Consider the following 21,472-nt stretch of genomic DNA (forward strand, 5'->3'; position numbering starts at 1 on the left):
AATAATAAAATACCGATGAAGTGCGAGTCGCATTCACACACGAAGGGTTCCGTACCAACGTACTAGAAATAACACTTTTTTTGGTGATGTAACAGTTTTCGGATGTTTTCCTTACTTGTGCTACCTGCCAAATGATTCTAGGTCAACCTGAAGTAGTCTTACCATTAGATTTTGATTCCTATTATATATATAGGATTCCTTTTTGTCTGGAGATACGGAATCCTAAAAAGTGAGTAGTGTTGGGATCTGTTCTGATCAAGGACATATTTGACAGCTTTAAATAAATGAAAGTCGAATATTGTTCATAATTCATTTAATACTCACAGTGTAGGTACTTCATCAAATAACTTTATTTAAAATAGTGACTTTATTAAGTGCAAAAATAAGTATGTTACACAGGAAGTAGTGCTCTCAAAACAGTATTAAAATTACGATATTTATTAAACGACTCACAGTCACAATATTTTATAAAATTTAATTGAATTATTTTAGTTGGATGCGTATGGAATTTTATGCATTTATAAAAGTATGCAGGTATGTCTATTGTCTATCTATGACTTAATTTGTAAAGTGCCTAATAGATAAGTAATAACTGTGAGTTGTTGAATTAATTTATTAATAAACCACGTGTCTTATGTAGGTATATTATGTTGGTAGGTACTTACTTATTTTTCTACTAGGTATATTTTACTGTTAACTTTCAGTAGGCGCCTTAAGCAGAAAAAATTCAAGCTCCTAATTAGTGATTCAATAGCTAATAACTTTGAGGTACAAATGTAACGTAACCTCTACAAAGGGTCAGTCAAACCAATCATTATTAGATAATTATATCCCAGGACCGCCAGACCTTACTTATTTTCTGAGAGACAAATTGTGTGGGATAGAGTAGTGTTAGTGTGTACCTTCTGTTAACGTCCGCATGTTTCAGCTGCTAACCTGAATATATTGCTTACTTTTCTTAAAATCTGAGTGCTGATTTTTATGTTTGTTTTGCAGAATATTGTTAACAATTAATTAAAATTCAATACTGCCAGACACATCACGTCGATGGTGATTTCCACCTGACGCTTTAAAGCTCGAAATAAATAATGTATCTAATTTTACTTATAGTCTGAGTTGTAATTTTTATATTGTGACAAGAACGATAATATAAATAAAAATATCACTCAGACTTTAAGAAAAGTGAGTAATGTTTTTACGTACCTTTAGCAGCTGATAGTAGATAGATGTAGGTACGTCAAAAGAACACACTAACATTACTCTATCCCCATACATTATGCTTCTCAGAAAATAACGTCTGGTTGCACGGGGATCTTGGACCATTAGAAAAAATATGTGTAAAATCTCTTCAGTAAAAATATTATGTATTTATTCGAACTGATTCCGTTAGGTCGTTAGGTTAGGTCTATTAATACAGGTATACCTCATGTTGATTTTGAAATAATTATGTAAGAATTTTTAGGTAGGTAGGTACATTTGTCGTTGATTTCACAATTAGTATCATACTTAGGCTTATATATAATTTATGTAATTAATAATTTAATTAATAGAATCATTACTTGTTTAATAATTTAATACGTAATATTGTACTTTGTTTTAATTTTTACAAATGATTTTTAACAAGAGTTAAAATACAACGTTTTACTTACCTACTAAAAATAAATTAAAGACAACATAATATTAAAACAAGACCATAAAACAATCTAACTGGGTATAATACCTCTAATTAATCACACTTTTTATTCCACTAATTAACAAAATCTGTGACAAAGGCACACTGCGGCAGAGTCGAAGCGAAGCGACGCGACGCAAGGTGTCTTTACTAAAATGGTAGGTACCTAAGATAACCTCACCACTTGTTTTTGGCTTGCAGAAATTGTTTCTCTCAAATAAATAATTAATCAATACATTGTACATACTTGTACATACACACGTACTGTCTTTTGCTGCCGTATGGGCTGATTTTTGCCAAAAGTGGGTAAGACATTAATTAAATACTTATAAGCCAACAAAATGTGGTCTGATTAAAAGATCATTAGAAGTTAGAACACTGTTGGTCTGACATCGTCACTAGATGAATTGGTATCAATAGGTGAACTGATTACACATAAGACGAGATATGCAACGTAGTTTTAGTATGTAGGTACCAATTGAAAATCATAAAATGTGTGCTGATAAAGTCATACACATTTCTTAATACCGCTGTTGCCGCATACGAAAAAATTTGCAATTTGCTTCGAAACACACTCGCAGTTTTAGTTTATAGTGAAGATAAATATTTCCTTGCTAATATTTTCGAAAACACCCGTCGTGCCGCTTTGGCTCTCCCGCGATGTGTCATGAGCCTAACTATCTACGGTCCGTTCGGAAACCTACGCGATCTAAGGCATTCATTAGACGATTGGTTCTGCATCAGTCAATTCCATTGATCATGAATGATTGACTGATAATTAATGACTGATGAAGCAGATAACTATCTAGATTTTCACTATGCAATCGTCACTCATCGCATATGTGACAAACTCGGTGCCAATTGACAGCAAAAGCTATCATCTAATGGACCCTTATAATAAGTAGGTACCTACATATATTAAAAATCATGTACTTAAGTAAATACAACGACTAAAAATTCTTTAACCACAACTTATTAAAAGGCATTGTAACTCTGAATTAAACAACGGACTTGCACTAGGCTATGAAAAATTCGCGGCTGTATAGTACGCAACTGGCAGACAGCAATCGGGGTATGAGGCGGGGGACGGCCCGCACACCCGTACGTCACCCGCGTTATCCCGCACCGGGTAAGCGCGGAGGCTGTGCGGGTGTGCGGGGCGTCCCCACCCCGATTGTCATGTTGACCTGTCGCAAAGTATACAAGGAACTGTATTATGAACTTAGATTAAGGATTGGTCTCCGCTGCGCTGTCGGAGCGTAGCGGAGACCAATCCCAAAAAGTATATGAATAACTATGAAGTAACCGACGCGTAAAGCTTCATTTACACCAGAGCAACATTGTGCACTGTTGTGGCATGCCACATGGCCGCATAGCGTAATTTAAAATTTAGATTTTTCGTCAGTTATATATAATAGTCTTCCGCATGCTACATAAGGCTGCAAAATTATCTAAAGTTTCCAATTGTAGAATGCCATATTACTGCCCTCCGGCGTAAAACAACTCAATACGGGAAAGGCTAGGATAGAACAATGCGAGATGGTAACGTGTCCAATGCCGCTTCGAGAAGTTTCTACAAGTTTTACAAATTACGTGCTAGGTACAGTTCCTTGTATCTTAAATAGTGGGTACACGCGTTCAGTGATATTCTTCCATGCTCTTCCGTCGCAATACGTTTCGTCGCGACATACTTTTGATGTCAAGTTTTTGTAGACCTCAAAGGTTAATCACTTAATAAGTAGGTACCTGTCATAATAACGGTATATCAGTGCTTGACTGTCTAAATCTAATGATATTTTGTTCATATTAAAGTTTACAAAGTTAGAATTTGGTCGAGAAATACTAACCTCTAATGTAATAATTATACTTGTAAGATACCTCATTAATCTTTAAATACGATGAAGGCCTCCGATAGGTATATTATATACACAGACTAGTATATATCTAATAGGAAAGTATTACCAATTATATTATTACGAATAAGTTATAGTGTCATTATAATTTTCATAGATAAATTTATTTAATGACATTATGTAAATGAGATTAGAAATAGGGAAATAAGTACCTATGTATTTTGTAAAATTCATAAGATATCGACTGTTAAATAGCTCTATTAATTAATTATTTACCTATGTAAAAATATAATTGTCCTAAATATGTAGTAGGTATGTAGTACCTATCTAATACCACCACAATACCTACTTTGTATAAATCCTGCTAATTGAACTACTTTTAGTTTCATGTAGTTCTCTTAACGCAGTGCATACAATTTTTACTGCCAATACGGTCCCATTAAAAGTTAAAAAATATTCAACACAGTTTTTGCACAAAAGAATATTAAATGTTAAGTTATTCGAAATAATATATCTAGAGATATAGATATATAATATTTTGAATTCTAAATTAGGTATTTACAATTTAACCTATTTTCTAATTCGTGGTAAGTGAACTTCGCCAAAAGAAAGCAAACATAAAGAAACAAGAACTGGACATTATGACATTCGAATCTATCTACAACGACACAAAGTATACCTTACCTACTGATACTCAAACTGTATTAAGGTGTACAATCGCGCTTACGATAAATGAACTTACTTTTTACATTAAGATCAAAATTCTCACAGCTTTGTCTTTCATTGTTCGCTTACTAGCGAGTAGTACGAATAAATTCGTTAAACACTAAAACTATAAGGTACATCTAGTACATACGTAGAGGTATTTGCAACAGTCATAATAATAAAAACATCAAGAATACGAGTACTAAGTACTTGTATAAGTGGCCGTTGTATCATCGACGAGATAACAAACGCCGTAATTATACTCCCGATATCCGACAAGCAAAACTGATTCACGATACAAACTTAATGTTTTAATATCGTTCGATTGAGACGATAGTTTTAATAGATGGGACCATCTTTTTCCATAAATATAATAATTAATATTATAATGAAAGTAACCGAAGTTAAATTAATATTTCAATAAAGAAAACGCAAGAATTACATTTTAATGTAGGCGTAAGTAACATGGTAGCTGCACTGCACTGGTGATTGTTAGTAAAGCCTTAAAAATGTAGGTATCTGCGATAAAAGTAAATAACAACTATATGACGGTGAAGAATGTGAAGTAATACTTAATGTTCATAATTAAAATAAGTACAATGGTTATGGTCAAAATATTAAAGTAGATAAATACATAAAATATATAAATCAGAAGTACTGAGATCATATTGCTAGGTACTCTATTCACATTAATTATAACTTATAAGCATTACTATGAAAAAACCGGTGTTATTAAAGAGGCATAATTATTGCCACGAGTACATTTTAATCTTACAACAGTTAAACACAACAATTATTCGTCAAGTTGATTTAAGTAATAAGGCCTGCTTAGTAGTAGATAATATAATTTACATGTAACTCGATTATAATTTAGTTAAACGAGATTTAACTCAAGCCAAACAAATAATATTTACACTCTTAGTTACTCATACAACCTTAACTTATTTTAAATAGCTGAAAAGGCATGTTTTGAACTCAGGAATTGCCAATTTTTGACTACTGTAAACAAGATATGCATGAGGAATTTCTTATCATTTCGAAGTTTCGAGTACTAATGCGAATTATGTCACTATTACAAACCGGTCAAGTGTGAGTCGGACTCGCACACGAAGGGTGCCGTACCATCGCACAAGATTACGTACCTACTTTTTAATTTGTTTTAAATTTCCATGGCGGCCATTTTGAAATATTTATTTTTTGTTGTTATAGTGGCAATAGAAATACACAATTTGTGAAAATTTCTACTATCTGCCTATTTACAGTTCATGAGATTCCGCTGAATTCCGCTGACGGATAGACGGACTGGCAGACGGACGAACGGACAGCGGAGGCTTAATAATAGGGTCCCATTGACACCCCTTTGGGTACCAAACCCAACCGGTTGGAACCGGAACAGAACCCAAAAAATTCCAACTGTATTTTAAATAAAATATAATATCCTATATTAGAAAAATGCTTTTAAATTGTACTAATATATTGTAGATCTAATAGCTGTCATGGACTATTTGAAAAGTTGTTGTTACTCTAAAAGGAGGCCCGAGAATCAATAGCATTCGACTTTTTAAGGAGGTGTTTGATAAAAACTAAAAGCTAATAGTGGTTATGCATTGCCAGTAGGTATAGAAAACTGCAGCTGCTGGCCTATTGAGGTATTTTATGCGTCCATGAGGTTGAGTAGGTACCAAATACTTAATGTTATTGTAATAACAAAAATGCAATATTGCCGTAAAGAACCAGTTGTTCATGTCAAGCTTTTAGTATCGATGATGGATCAACCCGTCATCGCCTCGGTCTACTGCGTTGTGAGTCTAATATCTTGAAAAAAAAAAATACGAACTTATTTAAGATAATAATTAGGTTACTGTTTTTATTCCTAGACTCCACGATAGGCAAACATTCTTAGACTCTATCCGTACCTACAAAATCTGTCAACGGCTTAGTAAAAGAATCAAAAAATCTCAAGGTGTTTATAAAAAAGCAAAGTGCCAATAGTTTGAAAAAATAGGTAGGTATATTATATTCTGTTTCTTAATAAAAGAATATCGTTTAGGTATAAAATCATTTGTTTTGGTCGAATTAGGATATGTATTGTAGAGTAAAGGAAATAGGTAATAATAAGTACTAATCTATGCATTACAATTTTTATTGCATTGATTCTTTAACCGTGAACTTATGGATAAATTCTAAATCTAATGAGTTTTTGAATGTCTTATGGTTGTAATAATTAAAAATTAGCTGTATTATTATTATATTTTATCGTACATAAATCTAAATCACTTTAATGGAAATATTTTAAGCGAAATATATATTTATTATTAGGTAAATTGAAATTCTCAATATCACTTTGGTGTTTGAGTAAACAATAATTTTTAAATATTAAAATCTATACAATGCTGCAGTTATTTAGCATTTAAGTTTTCTGGTAAAATATTTATCACTGTCTTCCTCTCACACAGCTGTTTCTAAATCTTCTGATACTAATTGAAAATGTTCTTGACCTGCAAAAGAAATATTTAATGTCAAAACCATATGAACTAAATCCTATGCTGCGTTTATATAATTATGTATGTCTAATATTTATAACTAAGCATATTTTAAAATTTATTGGTTGGTCTTATCATAATACAGTACATATTAATCACTAGTTGCTGCCCGTGTTTTCGTCCGCGTAGATTTAATTTTATAAAATCTCGTAAAAGTCTTTGGTTTTCGGGGATAAAAAGTGCCTAGCCTATGTCACACTCAGTTCTTTTTCTTTAATCACGTCACAACGGAGCTACGGATCAACGCGATTTTATGAGTACCTATAATTAAGTATACCTAGTTAATGACCTGGAGCACTCTCCAGGTTTTTAATAATGTATATATGTATGTGTGTATATGTATATATATATATATATATATATATATATATATATATATAGGCTATTTTTTATCCCGGAAAATCAAAGAGTTCCCACGGGATTTTTAAAAACTAAATCCACGCGGACGAAGAACGCTCTCGTAGTCAAGTACAAAATCAAATGCTTTTTACTTTCTAAGTAGGCCGCCAAGTCGTGATCCTCCGCCCTGAGCGCGTGGTGGCGCGGCGTGAGGCCGGCGTGGTCCTGCCGCGTGAGCGACGCGCCGCCCGCCACCAGCATGCAGCAGATCGCTCTGCGCTTGTGCGCCGCTGCCTTGTGCAGCGCCGTCTGGCCGCGCTCGTTGTCGCGCATGTTGAGGATGGCGGACGGCGCGCTGGCTATCAGGTACTTCACTATCTCCCTGTTCCCGTACCGCGCTGCGATGTGCAGCGCCGTCTGCCCTGTCGCATCGATCGACAGCAGCGAGTAACCCGACGCATGTAGCTCTTTCATCTAAAATTGAATTATTTCATTTCACCTATAATACCTACTAATTGAGGAGCTGTCTCGTTCATGTATCAAAGTAAAAATGTTTCATTTCACCCTCATTACCAATTGAAGAGCTGTCGAATAAAACAGCGCACAACGAAACGAAAGTGTGCAAACGGAATTAAATTTTACAGGTGGAGCAAAAAACTGAACGAAAGTTATAAAATCATTACTGATTGTATCGTTTTATAATGGACTAGCTGATCCCCGCGGCTTCGCCCGCGTAGATTTAGGTTTTTAAAGATCCCGTATAGCCTATGTCACTCAGGAATAATGTAGCTTTCTACTGGTGAAAGAATTTTTAAAATCGGTTCAGTAGTTCTAAAGATTACCCCCTACAAACAAACTTAACGACATTACCTCTTTATATAATACAACGGGCCGTGCAGCAGAAATCGTAATATTTTAATTTCGCCATAACTTCAAAACCAAACGTCCAATTTTAATCATTCAAAGACCAAATATTATCTCCATAAACTATTCTTAGTGATGAAATCATTTATTTTGATAAGGATTAATAGCATGAGTAAAATAAACGCGTTTAAATGTAGTCCAAAAAAAATTCAAGATTTTTAAATAAAAAAATGGTTGCTGTGCCTCACTCGACATAGATGGGTATAGTGTGTCGCGGACTTTTTTGTAGATATTTATAAGATCTACAATTAATTAGAACATTTTATGGTTCTATCTTTTATAGTTTAGGCAGCGTACGCAAAATAAGTAACTTTTCTGGTTGATTTTTTACACCTTGTGTCCGAAAAACCCAAATATCTTACGGAACCCTATTTTTTCCAAAATAAAATATAGCCTATGTTACTCGTGGATAATGTAGCTTTCGAATGGTGAAAGAATTTTTAAAATCGGTCCAGTAGTTTTTGAGCCTATTCAGTACAAACAAACAAACAAACAAACAAACAAACAAAGTTTTCCTCTTTATAATATTATATAGTGTAGATAGAATCTGCGTCCTCGCGGTTTATGTGGAACCCAGTTGACGATTGAGGAGTTGGAACTCGACATTCAATGACAGAGTCCAAGTCTGAAGAGTGAAGACTGACAACAACAATTATTTATAATCTGCAGGTCCTTACTTCTCGCGGTGCCTCCCTATACACTTATACAGTATTAAATCGATACTAATAAATAAAATTGAAGTGTCTGTCTGTAATTACGAAATAACTACCTCAAATATGGTTATTTGAACTGTACCATAACTGAATTACGCGATTTTAAAATTTTTGTATGTCTGTCTGCCTGTTTGAACGGGCTAATCTTCGGAACGGCTAAGCCTATTTTGACGGGACTTTTAGGCACACAGGCAAGTAGAGAATTAATCAGGGAGTAACATAGGCTACTTTTAACCGACTTTCAAAAAAGGAGAAGTTGTGTTTTTCTACCTATATACACCGAAATCTCCGAAATTTCTGAACCGATTTGAGTATTATTTTTATTCGGTAGAGGAGCTTTGCGACATTGTCCCATAAAACACTTGAATTCCAACTCCTGAATCCTGATGCTGTACAGGACCTGCCCACAGAAATTGATGAGATTTAGAAAGTGTCGGTTATAAATTGATATTGGAGGTACCTACCAAAGACTTAAAACTCAAAAGTTTCTACGGGTTTTTAAATCCACGCAGGTAAAGCCGCGGGCATCCGCTAGTGATAAATAATGTAATATATACCATTGCATGGGCACTAAATTCGTATGAAGTCCCCAAATACAAAAATAAAATGTTGTTATTAGGCACCTTACCATTTTCAAATCGCCCACTTTGGCAGCTTTGAGCAGAGCATCTGTTGTTTTCTCCAATAAATTTCTGTAACAATATTAAAGTTGTAACGCTCATTGTTCTGCATTTTGACATTGATTAATGTTGTAACTTTAGAAAGCTTCGGTAGATAGGTATATCAAAGCGTTCATTCAAAAATTTTGCAAATCGGTCCAGAAACCTGGAAAAATCTGTAGGTACATTGTACATGTACATACATAAAAAAAGTGCGAGTCAGGCTCGCACACTGAGGGCTCCGTACTACAGTCGTATTTTTTCGACATTTTGCACGATAATTCAAAAACTATGATGCATAAAAATAAATAAAAATCTGTTTTAGAATGTACAGGTGAAGACCTTTCATATGATACCCCACTTGAAAATACTAATTATTAGTTCATGACCACAATTTAATTTGACAGACAGACAGACAGACAGACAGACAGACAGACAGACAGACAGACAGACAGACAGATAGACAGACAGACAGACAGACAGACAGACAGACAGACAGACAGACAGACAGACAGACAGACAGACAGACAGACAGACAGACAGACAGACAGACAGACAGACAGACAGACAGACAGACAGACAGACAGACAGACAGACAGACAGACAGACAGACGGACGGACAGATAGACAGACAGACAACAAAGTGATCCTATAAGGGGTTCCGTTTTTCCTTTTGAGGTACGGAACCCTTAAAACGGGCCGAATTGAGAACCACCTTTTTTTCGGAAGTCGGTTAAAAAGGGATCGAAATCATCTAAACTCCAAGATAGTAGACATTGGCACGTGGTTCCAAGGATAAGAAGATGGCTTCGCAGAATCTGATGAGTGGGTATTGTTATATTATTATTATTTCGCCAAAATGATGACACAGGCAAAACTTCTTCCAAAGATTGGCGAAACTAATTAATAAAAATGATATGTCGTCTGCAGATTTCACTTAAGCCAGATATTTTATATGGAATAACTACTTAGTTGTTAATAACGGTCTACATAAATCTCACCTACATCCCAACACTTCTTGGTCAAATCCAAACAACTTTTCGTGAACGCTGCATGCAATAAGAAGAAACAAGAGAAGAGTAGTGCAGATAATAATTTGGTTGTGTCTTGCTGCTACAGAAGAGATCAACAGACAGGTACAGAAGTGCAGGCTAAGCAAACCATACTAATCATTATTATTGACACGTAAAATATGCTTTGAAAAGTAGTCTATATAATTTAACACTCTAGAGCTAAACTAGGATGGGTTGTATGTAAATTATAGAAATTTGAAATTTTTAAGTAGGTAGCCTTATTGTATAAAAGAATCAATAAGCAGCAGTGGCGGATTAAGAGTAGGGCGGTCCTCCCCGGGCCTCCGGTCTCAAGGTGCCTCTAAAGAGAGATCTATAGAGCGAACCTTGACTTCGCTCAGACTTAAGACACTGTTAAAACGAGATATTCTCTGTACATCAGTATAATGAGACATATTGTCTGACATAAATCTGTCACATTTTAACTGAAACTTAAGTCTAAGCAGAGTCAAAGTACGCTCTATAGATTTCGGCCTAAGCCTTGAGAAGTCTTTTATTATGTTCAGGAAAAAAATAGAGAATGTTGGAATTTGGAGGCCCGCATAAAAATTAGAGTGAAACAGATATCTAAGATCGTTTCTGTAAAATTAAGTAAAAATAATTTGAGCTCGCTTCTCTGGCGTTTATATTACTTATTGAAAGATTATTTCCTTTATGGACCCCTTTGTAAAATCCAATCCGCAAAAATAAGTATAACACAGAACGAAGGCCTCAATTTACTCATGCCGCCCCGAGCCTGCGACAAGCTTAGTCCGCCGCTGTTTAGCAGATACTAAATATATATAAATAATATAAATCTACTAATGTAACCACGCGAAATTTTAGATTTAGTGGCAGCTACAAAACTGTTTAAATAATATTATGCCTACTGTAACATTACCCATAGTCACATTCGCATGAAAAAAGCGACGCCAATAGGTGAACATTATAATATCTAGGGAGTGGACATAAATTTTGTACATAGCCTACATTTTATAACTCAAAACTACAGGGACACTTTTATGTTAGCTTTTTAGTATTCATAAATCTATCAAGTATACAGTCCTTGTTTTGCGATCGAGCCTAGAAGATAGGAAAGATATAGTAAGATATTAATGTGTATTGTAAATATACTTATTAGATATCACAGTCATACCTAATAAATATCCGTGGTTGTCATAAGAATTTAAAAAATGTACTTACGTTTTGAAGCGCGCAATAGAGTCACGGTTTGCTTGCAGATCTTTGATCGGAGGACTGGTGCAAAGAGGTGGGGAGATGGAGTCTTGTACTGAGGGTATTTTTGGTGGCTGAGGGGAAGTTTTGGATGATGGACGGATGGATATTTTTGGGGCAGGCGCTGTCAACATTCCTGAAGGTGGCGTTTGAGGGGAAAGCAATTCCTCTGATGTTCGCGCCGGGCTTCCGAACCCCGATTCGCTGTTAAACAATACGATTCCTTAATTACTAGGCGCGTAAGAAAGCTTACTATATAATAATATCAGAGTTATGAAGTAAGAAAGGATAGATTTTAAGGTTAATATTATGAATCGTGTGACCCAAAGCCCGAACTCTCTGGCAAAGCTAAGCTGAATAAAATATACGGACCTAATTAATTATTAACTTAGTATATGAGCAATGTGGAGGATATGAATCGTGATACTTTTTAATGGACAAAATTGTTGCGACAGGCAATACATTTTTATAAAATATATCATATTTTTTTATATTCCGTTTGCAATGTTCGTAAATTAATATTTACATTGTTCAAGTGACCTGTGATTAATTACAGGTAGAAACTGATAAGTAGTTATATAATATCTTCACGAAGAATATGATTACGGGACAGCCAAAACTACTCCAGCACTACTCCTGAGCACCGATCTAAATCAATAAAATCAAAGATGGTATCTAATATCCTAAAATTTTGTCTGCCGTGGTTAGTTACCAGTATTACCACCCTACCGGCAAAGCCGTGCCGCCAAGCGATTTAGCGTTCCGTTATGATGCCCTATAGAAACCGATAAGGGGCATGGGTTAAATAAAACTGCCATACCCCCTTCGAAGTCGCGCCCGCCTATCGGTGGGATCGCAGTCAAGGGTTAACTTGTAATGGAATAAAAAAATGTAAGTAGGTAAATCCTTACCTAGCATGTGATTCTGGAACATCCAACGAAACTCCGGCGCTGGGAGTGTCTACACTTTGCGATATGTCCAGTGACACTGATAGTCCCGTAGTCGTGTCCAATGACACAGATGGTCCGGTGCGATCTAGAGAACCTGTCGCAGTGGTGTCAGGATGCGCGGTGGATTCTGTGTCAGGAGTGAGCGGCGCCGCGTCGAGAATATAGATGTTTTCATGTCCAATATCGGTCGGGTAGTGAAGATTCTCTTGAGCTTTGTCAATTCGAAAGAACCGCTCTGCTGTCACCGCTGAAATGTAAAAGCTTTATATTATGTACTGATTACTAAATTGGGATACTAATTAGTAATTACTATATTTTATTAGGTACATAGCAGGTATTTTTGCATTGCGGGGTCGAATCTTGAAAAATACTCTTTCACAGACTTTAAATTTATAGACTAGCGCTTGGGTGCAATCACACTTTTGATAAAAAAATTGGTAAACCTTGAAGAACACTGCTTGAAATAAGGCTACATTAAACTCACAAACTTTAATAAAGAAAACGCAACATAACACAAACATTAAGCGTTGAAATACTTTAAAGAATAATATTATGGATGCAAACAAAAATATACTTACAGTCTACGAACCACCAATCAACGAGATTCGAGTATGTCTGAGATTCTTTGATCATGTTTTGTACGAGAGTCCGTAATTGCTCTAAGTCAGCCGCTGGGTTCACTTCCAAAGTGCCGACCCGATCCGCTGGAATGGAGATAATCTTGTAGCAATCTGTAGCAATCGATATCATTGAGCTCATTTTAAAGCGAAGAATCGGCCTGGCTATTCAACGCGGAAATGCTGTCATTATTATTGGCACCATTCCTTAGAGGCACGACTTGTATAGTGACTAGGTTCAGTTATAAGGCTGACCGTATTTTGAAGGCGTTTTCGTACGAATTTGAGCCGTAGGTAGCGAGTAGGCGTACTTATACTTACGTGCGTGTAGTTTCGATGCCGAAACACAATCTGAATTTGTTGGTATTTGTAAATACACCATTGTGCATTGAACATAAAAAATGGAAGTACAAATGTTGGTTTAGGGACACAAAAATTTATGTTTGTTGGCTGATTAAGGTTTTTTAACAATCCCGTGGGAACTCTTTGATTTTCCGGGATAAAAGCCAATGTACTTTCCCGGGATGTAAGCTAAGTGTGTACCAAATTTCATCAAAATCGGTTAAACTGTTAGACAGTGAAAACCTAGCAGACAGACAGACAGATAGAAAGACAGACACACTTTCGCATTTATAATATTAATATGGATGATGAAATAGAACAAATTCAACTATTTTTAAATACATTTCGCGTACCTATTCGGTTTTATGATAGTAAAGATGCCGTTGTCTCCAAGTTAGAAGAGAATTTTATTATCTTGAAGATATTCTTTTATTATTCATCACGCACCAAATAGCACTTCACGAAAGCAACATCACCGTGGCAGTGCCTATTTGAAAAACGTATTCAGTGTGTGCACTTAATTCGTATGAGTAGTATTCATACGTTTACACAGTACGATATAAATTCGCATCCAAAGTGTGGCGCAGCCTAAGTTTTATTGAATCATTTATATCAATAAAAGAAATAGGCAATAACAGGTTGAAGGAGCACTCGAAAACTGTTCGCTACGTGCTTCAAGATAAACAAAACTTATATTATAAGACATAAAACGTTGTAAAGTTTTATTTTAGACTAGCTTTTGCCTGCGACTAGTTACGTCACCCTCTGTAAAAGTAAACTACTCCTCACAAAATCATCTACCTATCTGCACAAGTCCCGTCAAAATCAGTTAATTGATTTCAAAGCTTTGTCCTGACTGGGACGGACAGTCACAAAAAAAGAAAAATTGCTGTTCGAGTTTGATAAAATCTGTAAATAACAAAATGAGCTCAATAAAAATAACAAATCACTAAAAAACACCTTTAGGTATTCCATATAGCGAGACGCGAGTCAGTTGGCCTAGACGCGAAATTCATTCTTACATTTTTTTAATTTACGCACGAGGGCTTGACTTCAATAAAATGATAGGTACCTACTGTCTACTGCAAGAGATGATGCAGCCTAACATGAAGCGCGCTTGCCTAGACAATGCGTATTCACTCTTGACTTCAAGGTTATTAAATGTGGAGGGGAAAACTGAAGCCGAAAGTGGACTACATCCTAGCGGTTCGAATAGGAATGTTGCCTATGTCAAAAACAAATTATTGTTTCTCAGTGATTATTAAATAGAGGATCATCCAAAATAGGTACGTAAAATCTGGGTCCTTTGTTAGTTTTAAGTATAATAACCATTTTAAATTAATTATCGATTAAATTAAAAAAGCACGTCAAATCATTGTGAAATCACATGCCAGTATTTCATAGAAGTTCGCATACTAAGCGCGAGTTTTGACGTTTGATAAAAAGATATTGATCAATATTTGACTAGTAGTCAAATACCAGAGCTTGCTAATCGCTTCGTACATATCCGTGGGATTTCGATTACGCACGGGTGAGACAAAAAGTGGAGATAGAGCGGAGAATAATTTATAACATTTTTGAAAAGAAAAGAAGCATCGCTTCACTTCGTGTCTGCACCGATACGGCCTGAGCCTAGAAGAAAAATAAATATTACAAGTTTAATTCATCCCACTAGCTTTAAGTTTCGCAGTGCGAGATAAATTGAGTGTATTTAACGCACAGAGGCTTAGTAGACATAATGTTGTGATAAAAAGAGAAAGTAATGGCTACTTAGTAGGTGTCGTGTTATGGTAGGTAATTTAAGAAGGCTATTACAGTGTTTCAGAGGAATAAAATCCGTTTTTACCTGTTTTGGCCAACAACTCCTTATCGTAATGGTGCCGCTCGTAATCGACCATTGTTATGAGATTCACGGTGAGTGACAATTTGTCCATTGTGGTTAGGCTAAGGAAAAAAAATGTTTTTCTTAGTTTAGACATCAATGTTAATATCATAATATTATTAGTTAAATAATTAGTATGTACGTAGAGTGGTGACAGCCTAGTGGGACGTCGCCTTCTATTCGCGAGATCGGGTGTTCGATTCCAGGCATGCACCTCTACCTTTTCCGAGTTATGTGCGTTTTAAGTACCTAACTAAATATCAGTTGCTTTTACGGTGAAGGGAAACATCGTAAATATCGAGAAACTGAATGTCTGAGAGTTCTCCATAACATAATGTTCTCAAATATGTGTGAAGTCATCCGCATTCGGCCAGCGTGGAGGACTAGGGCCTAAAGAAACATTTCTTCTTCTGAGAGGAGACCCGTTTTCAGTAGTAAGCCGGCGATGGATTGATCATGATGATAATTATGTTATTAGAGGCAATGGTAAGTCCTAAGGCCTGGGACAGACAGGGTGCGCAGGCAGCAGCATAGTAGATCGTAATACTGTCAAACGTAAAGGTGGCAGCGCGGCACCTACGCCACGGTAATGTTATCTATACCGTGCCTACACACACTCCGAAGTGCGAGCACCTTCATCCAGTTCCACTTTTTGGGGACGCGTTGGATACGCTGCCATCGTGCGTTCTGTCCATGCCTAAACGCTTTATACATCCACGTGCTTTGAGGACATAAAGAAGCGCGACCGCTTTAAGTTCACACCGACACAGAGTCGAAGCGAATCGAAGCGACAATCTAGAATTTTATATACATCTATCTCTACAAGGTATCTTAATCGTAATCCCACGAACTACAGAGAAAAACCTATGAATCTTTTCTCGGTAGAAAGTGCAGTAGGTACCTAGGTAGATGATACGTTGTGGAAATACATGTTACAAAGCTTCGACTCTATGTCAATGCAAAACAACCCTTAGTAATTTTAAATACACATCAAAAATTGCGAACCGGCAGGAATCGAACCCGCGTCTCCTAGGGGTTCGCAATTTTTGATGTGTATTTAAAATTATTTAGAAAATTTCCTTCAAGTGTAGGTGAAACACTATAAAAAAAAATTATAAAAACCCTTAGTAGTCTATTTTTGTTTGTATTGGAAACTTTGTCTGCAATTAATATCTCCGGTACGATGGACTGATGATATAAAGAGGGTAGCGAGAATCGGCCGGATGCGGAAGGCTGAAGGGTCTTAATAAGAAGCCAAGTAAACATCGTTATGTAAATAAATAAGTTTAAAAATAATGTAAAGACAGGATATGGAGCTTGCAGGTGCTTACAGATAGGGAAGGCTAATATTCAATAATGGACGTCGCGTCGTGTGGAAATATGATGATTAGTAAGACTTACGGAGCCAACACTCTTCCTGGTTTCTTCTTAGCGAGCATGATCGCCTGGTTTAATATGCACAACGTGATGATCGAAGGTGCCAGCCTGCAAGCCTCGCCGTCAACTTGCATTGGAATTACTTTAGTGGTGACGATCTTAGCTGTCTTGCATTGAGTGATGCATGTGCCGTGACCGCCCGCTTGCAATAATGGCTACAAAATCATTGAATTATTATGTACTGTCTCTATGTACAAAATAGGTAATTATTATTGGAGCATTAATGCTATAATGTTACAATCATTGACTTATATATTACTTCGTATAGACAGGGCTATTGAACAAACAAAATGGCACCGACTCAGTGGTGCTTTAGCACCAATGCTACCTCAGTGACGTCTGAATTTCAAACGGGTCGTTTATTAGTATCTAAGAGGTGGCGCTAATTTATTTGGTTCCAAAACTGTGAAAAATTTTGTTTGCTTGACCTTACCATGTCATATCGATGGTTACAATCGTAATACTTTTAATACGAAATTAAAAAATGAGATATAGTTTTAGCTCCATGGCTTTTACACTGGCTCTTTTTGCATAAAATGATTAAGGCTTGTCTTATTGTAAGTAATTATTGAGAAAGATTTTACATATGTAGGTACCTACTTTTACACTTCTAATATAAACTTTGTGTTCCAAAAATAGAACTCGTAAATTATCAAAGTATTTATGTGTATTTAATTTATTCATGTACCCAATAACTTAAAACTAAAACATATATCTGCGATAAAAAGATGTGTCCATTGTGCACATCTTCCATTCCAGATTTCTGCAGATTTCAGAATTCCTAAAATATGGGGAAATTAAATTTAGGTAGATGGTGAGTAGCTACTGAAATTTTACACAATATGCTACTTTACACAGATAATATTACATAGCTACTTTACATAGATATTTATTTACTTCCTGTGCTTTATGCGACTAGTTCTCCTCCAACCCCTTCCATTGCTCCTTGTCTTGGCTTTGGCCCTATTCCAGAACATCTTTCAAGATAAAAAAATTCTAATATTTCTTACGTACTACCTATCCTTTTTCTCGATATTCCATATTATCCCATGAATATAATAAAATGTTCGCAGAGACATTTTTATGGAAACCATTAGGTAAATTAAGTGGTGAATCAATCACGAATGGTTCATAAATCAAAGCTCTACTGGGGAATGTAGCCACATACATGTTTTATCGTCGTTCGTGAGAAAACTTGATAACTAAATAATATTGTATGAAAATTCCTGTAAACATTTTCTATTAGATGATGCCCTTGACTGAAGTCAAGATCTTGAAAGATCTTTGATTTTCTGGGATAGAAATTAGTCCAGGATGCTACCCAGCTACCAGCTATCCCTGTACCAACAAATGATGCCTGGAACTTTATCCAGTTGGATTTAGGTTTTTTAGGTTCTTTAATTTTTCGGGACCAAAAGTAGCCGTCGTTTCCGTCCGGGATGCAATATCTCTGTACCGTATTTCATCAATATCGGCTAAATGCTAGCAGACAGACGGACACACATTCGAATTTATAATATTACTAGCTGATGCCCGCGACTTCATCCGCGTGGAATTAGGTTTTATAAAAATCCCGTGGGAACTCTTTGATTTTCCGGGATAAAAAACCTATGTCACTCTCCAGGTTTTTATCTATACCCATGCAAAAAATCACGTCAATCCGTTGTATCGTTGCAACGTGATTGAAGGACAAACCAATAAACCAACAAACAAACACACTTTCGCATTTATAATAAGGCCTACTGATAGTTTGGAAGGCCTACTGATAATATAGTTTGGATTAGTATTTTAGATATTTTATTAGCATCATTTGAATCCGCAGAACAGCAGATTATTATTATCTTTCTTTTTACTCCGTACCTACCTATGTATATTAAGTATTACCCTGTATTACATTGGAAGCGGAAACAACTTAATCTAATGATAGAGCACACAAATAGATGTTACGACATAAATGTATTAGTACTGGTCTGGATAGTGCATGTTGCAACAGCATTATGGAGTTTAATGGGAATGCGAATAGTATCATCTAGGACCTAGGTATACGATACCGGCGGCCGTGTTTAGAGTTTGCAGAAATGGGCCCTGCGATAGGATTACGCCGATCGCTATACCTACAGGGATTTTCGTGCTCTATTTCAGTGCTAGGTTTCATAGTATACCTATATTATGCGACAGGTTCAGGTGGCTATCGGGGTATGAGGCTGGGGAACGCCACATACACCCGCACGTCACCCGCGCTATCCCACACCGGGTTAGTGCGGGGACTGTGCGGGTGTGCGGGGCGTCCCTACCCCGATAGCCATCTGGACCTGTCGCGTAATATACATATGTATATCACGCGACATCCTTTAGCACTTAGTCGAGCGAATCAAATAGCATTAATTTGTACCCATTATTTTAACACGCGTCCAAAGAGACGCAACACAGCTGAGCTGAATCAAATCAGTAGGTACCTACTTATTACCTACGTAGGTACATAATAATTCAATGTTTCGATTCAATTTAATTTGTTGAGTTTGTCTGCAGTACGGAACCCTCGGTGCACGAGCCTGTCTCTCACACTTGGGCGGTTTTTAAGCAATATATGTTACTTCTGAAAAAAAGTAGCTTTCTAATCGTGAAAAAATTATAAAATCGGTTCATTAGTTTCAGAGTTTATCGATTCCAAACAAAACTATTCTCCTTATAATATAGTTATAAGGAGAATATAATATAATATAATTATGTACGGAATACAGATGATTGCTGTCAAGCGCAAGCTTATCTTGCAATAAAATATTATAATAATCATTCCGTACCGACCACTATACTATTATCAGTTCAAAATAACTACGATTGATAAAATTATAACTTACTAGTTGATAAGTGGTCAATCCTACAACTTCTATCAGACCATCTTCAGTCGAGGGCTCGGAAGTTCCTCCCGACTTGTTCCAAGGGTGAGTTCCACCCCCATAGCTATAAAAATATAGTAGATATACATATATAAAAGTAAATAATTATGACAAGACAAGATGCTTGCGACTTCGCGTGGATTTAAATAGGTTTTTAAAAATCAAAGTATCGTGCGGTGTATAGGTACCAGACGCTAAGTGCAGTCATGAATTTAGGTACCTAGTCAATTTGTTCCGGCTTCTTCATTTGCAAACACTAGGTAGGTAAACTATTTGTTTACTCAAAATACTTGTCGGCGATACGTTTAGGATCCAAGTGCAAACTTTACGGATAATGCACTTACAAAGAAAAAGAAAGTTAAATATTTACAAGTGTGTAACTTTGTATGCGCTATCAGGAAACTTACGTAGCTAGGTACCTACCCACACCATTATTGTTAGACATAAAAGAAAATTAGATTGCTCTCTGCTATTGTACTGGTCACACATTTAGCGTGACTCGCATGCCAATTGTCCGCTGGATTCGCAAGAACGCAACGTACTTTTCAGTAATGAAAATGGAAATAACGTCTACAGTACTAGACGCAGGGCACGCCCTGACAAAATATGCGAAACATGCTAATATTACAACCAGGCTTTCATTATTTGCACAAATTCCAAGGACACGTATGTAGAATTTGCTTCCTCGTTTTTGATATTTATAACTAAAGAAGCTGAAAGCCTTTTGTATTCCCCTTCACTTATACGTTAAAGTAAGTAACTTAGTATCTCCAAACAAAAGTGAATAGGCATCTTCGGAGCAAGCGTTCTCCAACTGGGCTGCAATGATACTTAACTGCTAGTGATTACAGCCATGCACTTTTCGATAAATAAAAAAAGATACATGGGCTCAGTGATTCGGGTCACGGACGTCATTTGCATTTTCATGTGTGGTGTGGTTGGGCTTTGCTCTTGCGACGCGAGTGCCAAGTGCGGCTCCTTTACACCTGTCGCGTACTACAGGTAGGTATAATTTTTTGTTGCAAGAATTAGGTACCTTGGAATGTTTAGAAATACAATTGCGTGCACTTTATGTTCCCGAAGCACAGGCGTAAAATCCTTCCCATCACACTCCATTGTGACGAATTCCGCCAGGCCCTTCCACTTGCGCTGCATGAGATCTTTGCCGCCAGCTGTGCCGTAAAACAGCTTGTTTCTAATGCGGGAGTTAAACTTTTCGGGATGGGCCTCTAAAACAACAACATTAGGAGATAAACCAAACATTAGCATAGTTTATTCACCTACCCCTATATATCATGAATGAACCCTAGATATCACGTTTTCTGTTTCTGTCCAAATTAAAAGAATTAAAAAAAATTACGACCTACCTCTGGCTTCATGGAATTCGAGAGCGATATGCGCGTCGACGCCGAAGGAGAAGTAATTGTTGACGACATTGAGAGGCAACTCTGGCTTAGCATTACTAGTGTCTTCACCCGATGCTGCCTCGTTAGGCTCCACCTTCAGCTGCCAGCGGTCCAGGAGCACGGTGTCGCTCTCGCCGATATGAGCCAGGATTTTTGATATAGGCTCATCTTCATATCCCTTAAAATACAAAAATCATGAAACCTGAAAAACGCACATTGCGCGACGATTGTTTGAAGTGAAAACA

At 36.5% G+C, this 21,472-nt stretch overlaps 1 protein-coding gene across 18 annotated transcripts in view; it reads right to left on the reverse strand.

The window, feature by feature from the left end:
* Positions 1 to 298: 298 nt before the first annotated feature.
* The window catches only part of rdgA (retinal degeneration A), a 198,072-nt gene continuing 176,898 nt past the window's right edge, over positions 299 to 21,472 (reverse strand). For 6 of the 18 annotated variants that reach the window (XM_069499091.1, XM_069499084.1, XM_069499083.1 and 3 more), the window contains 12 exons: positions 21,189 to 21,405; positions 20,858 to 21,050; positions 19,783 to 19,885; positions 16,889 to 17,079; positions 15,452 to 15,549; positions 13,225 to 13,350; positions 12,608 to 12,893; positions 11,664 to 11,900; positions 10,410 to 10,559; positions 9,378 to 9,441; positions 7,265 to 7,586; positions 299 to 6,728 (listed from right to left, as the gene is read on the reverse strand). In XM_069499091.1, coding sequence (XP_069355192.1) covers positions 6,679 to 6,728; positions 7,265 to 7,586; positions 9,378 to 9,441; positions 10,410 to 10,559; positions 11,664 to 11,900; positions 12,608 to 12,893; positions 13,225 to 13,350; positions 15,452 to 15,549; positions 16,889 to 17,079; positions 19,783 to 19,885; positions 20,858 to 21,050; positions 21,189 to 21,405 — 2,037 coding nt within the window. In that variant the 3' untranslated portion in view covers positions 299 to 6,678. Of the gene's footprint in view, positions 6,729 to 7,264; positions 7,587 to 9,377; positions 9,442 to 10,409; positions 10,560 to 11,018; positions 11,544 to 11,663; positions 11,901 to 12,607; positions 12,894 to 13,224; positions 13,351 to 15,451; positions 15,550 to 16,888; positions 17,080 to 19,782; positions 19,886 to 20,857; positions 21,051 to 21,188; positions 21,406 to 21,472 lie in introns of those variants that run through there. The other 12 variants (XM_034969615.2, XM_069499093.1, XM_034969613.2 and 9 more) reach the window with 11 other exon arrangements.

This window comes from Maniola hyperantus, chromosome 6 (assembly GCF_902806685.2).
Source record: "Maniola hyperantus chromosome 6, iAphHyp1.2, whole genome shotgun sequence".
Taxonomy (NCBI): domain Eukaryota; kingdom Metazoa; phylum Arthropoda; class Insecta; order Lepidoptera; family Nymphalidae; genus Maniola; species Maniola hyperantus.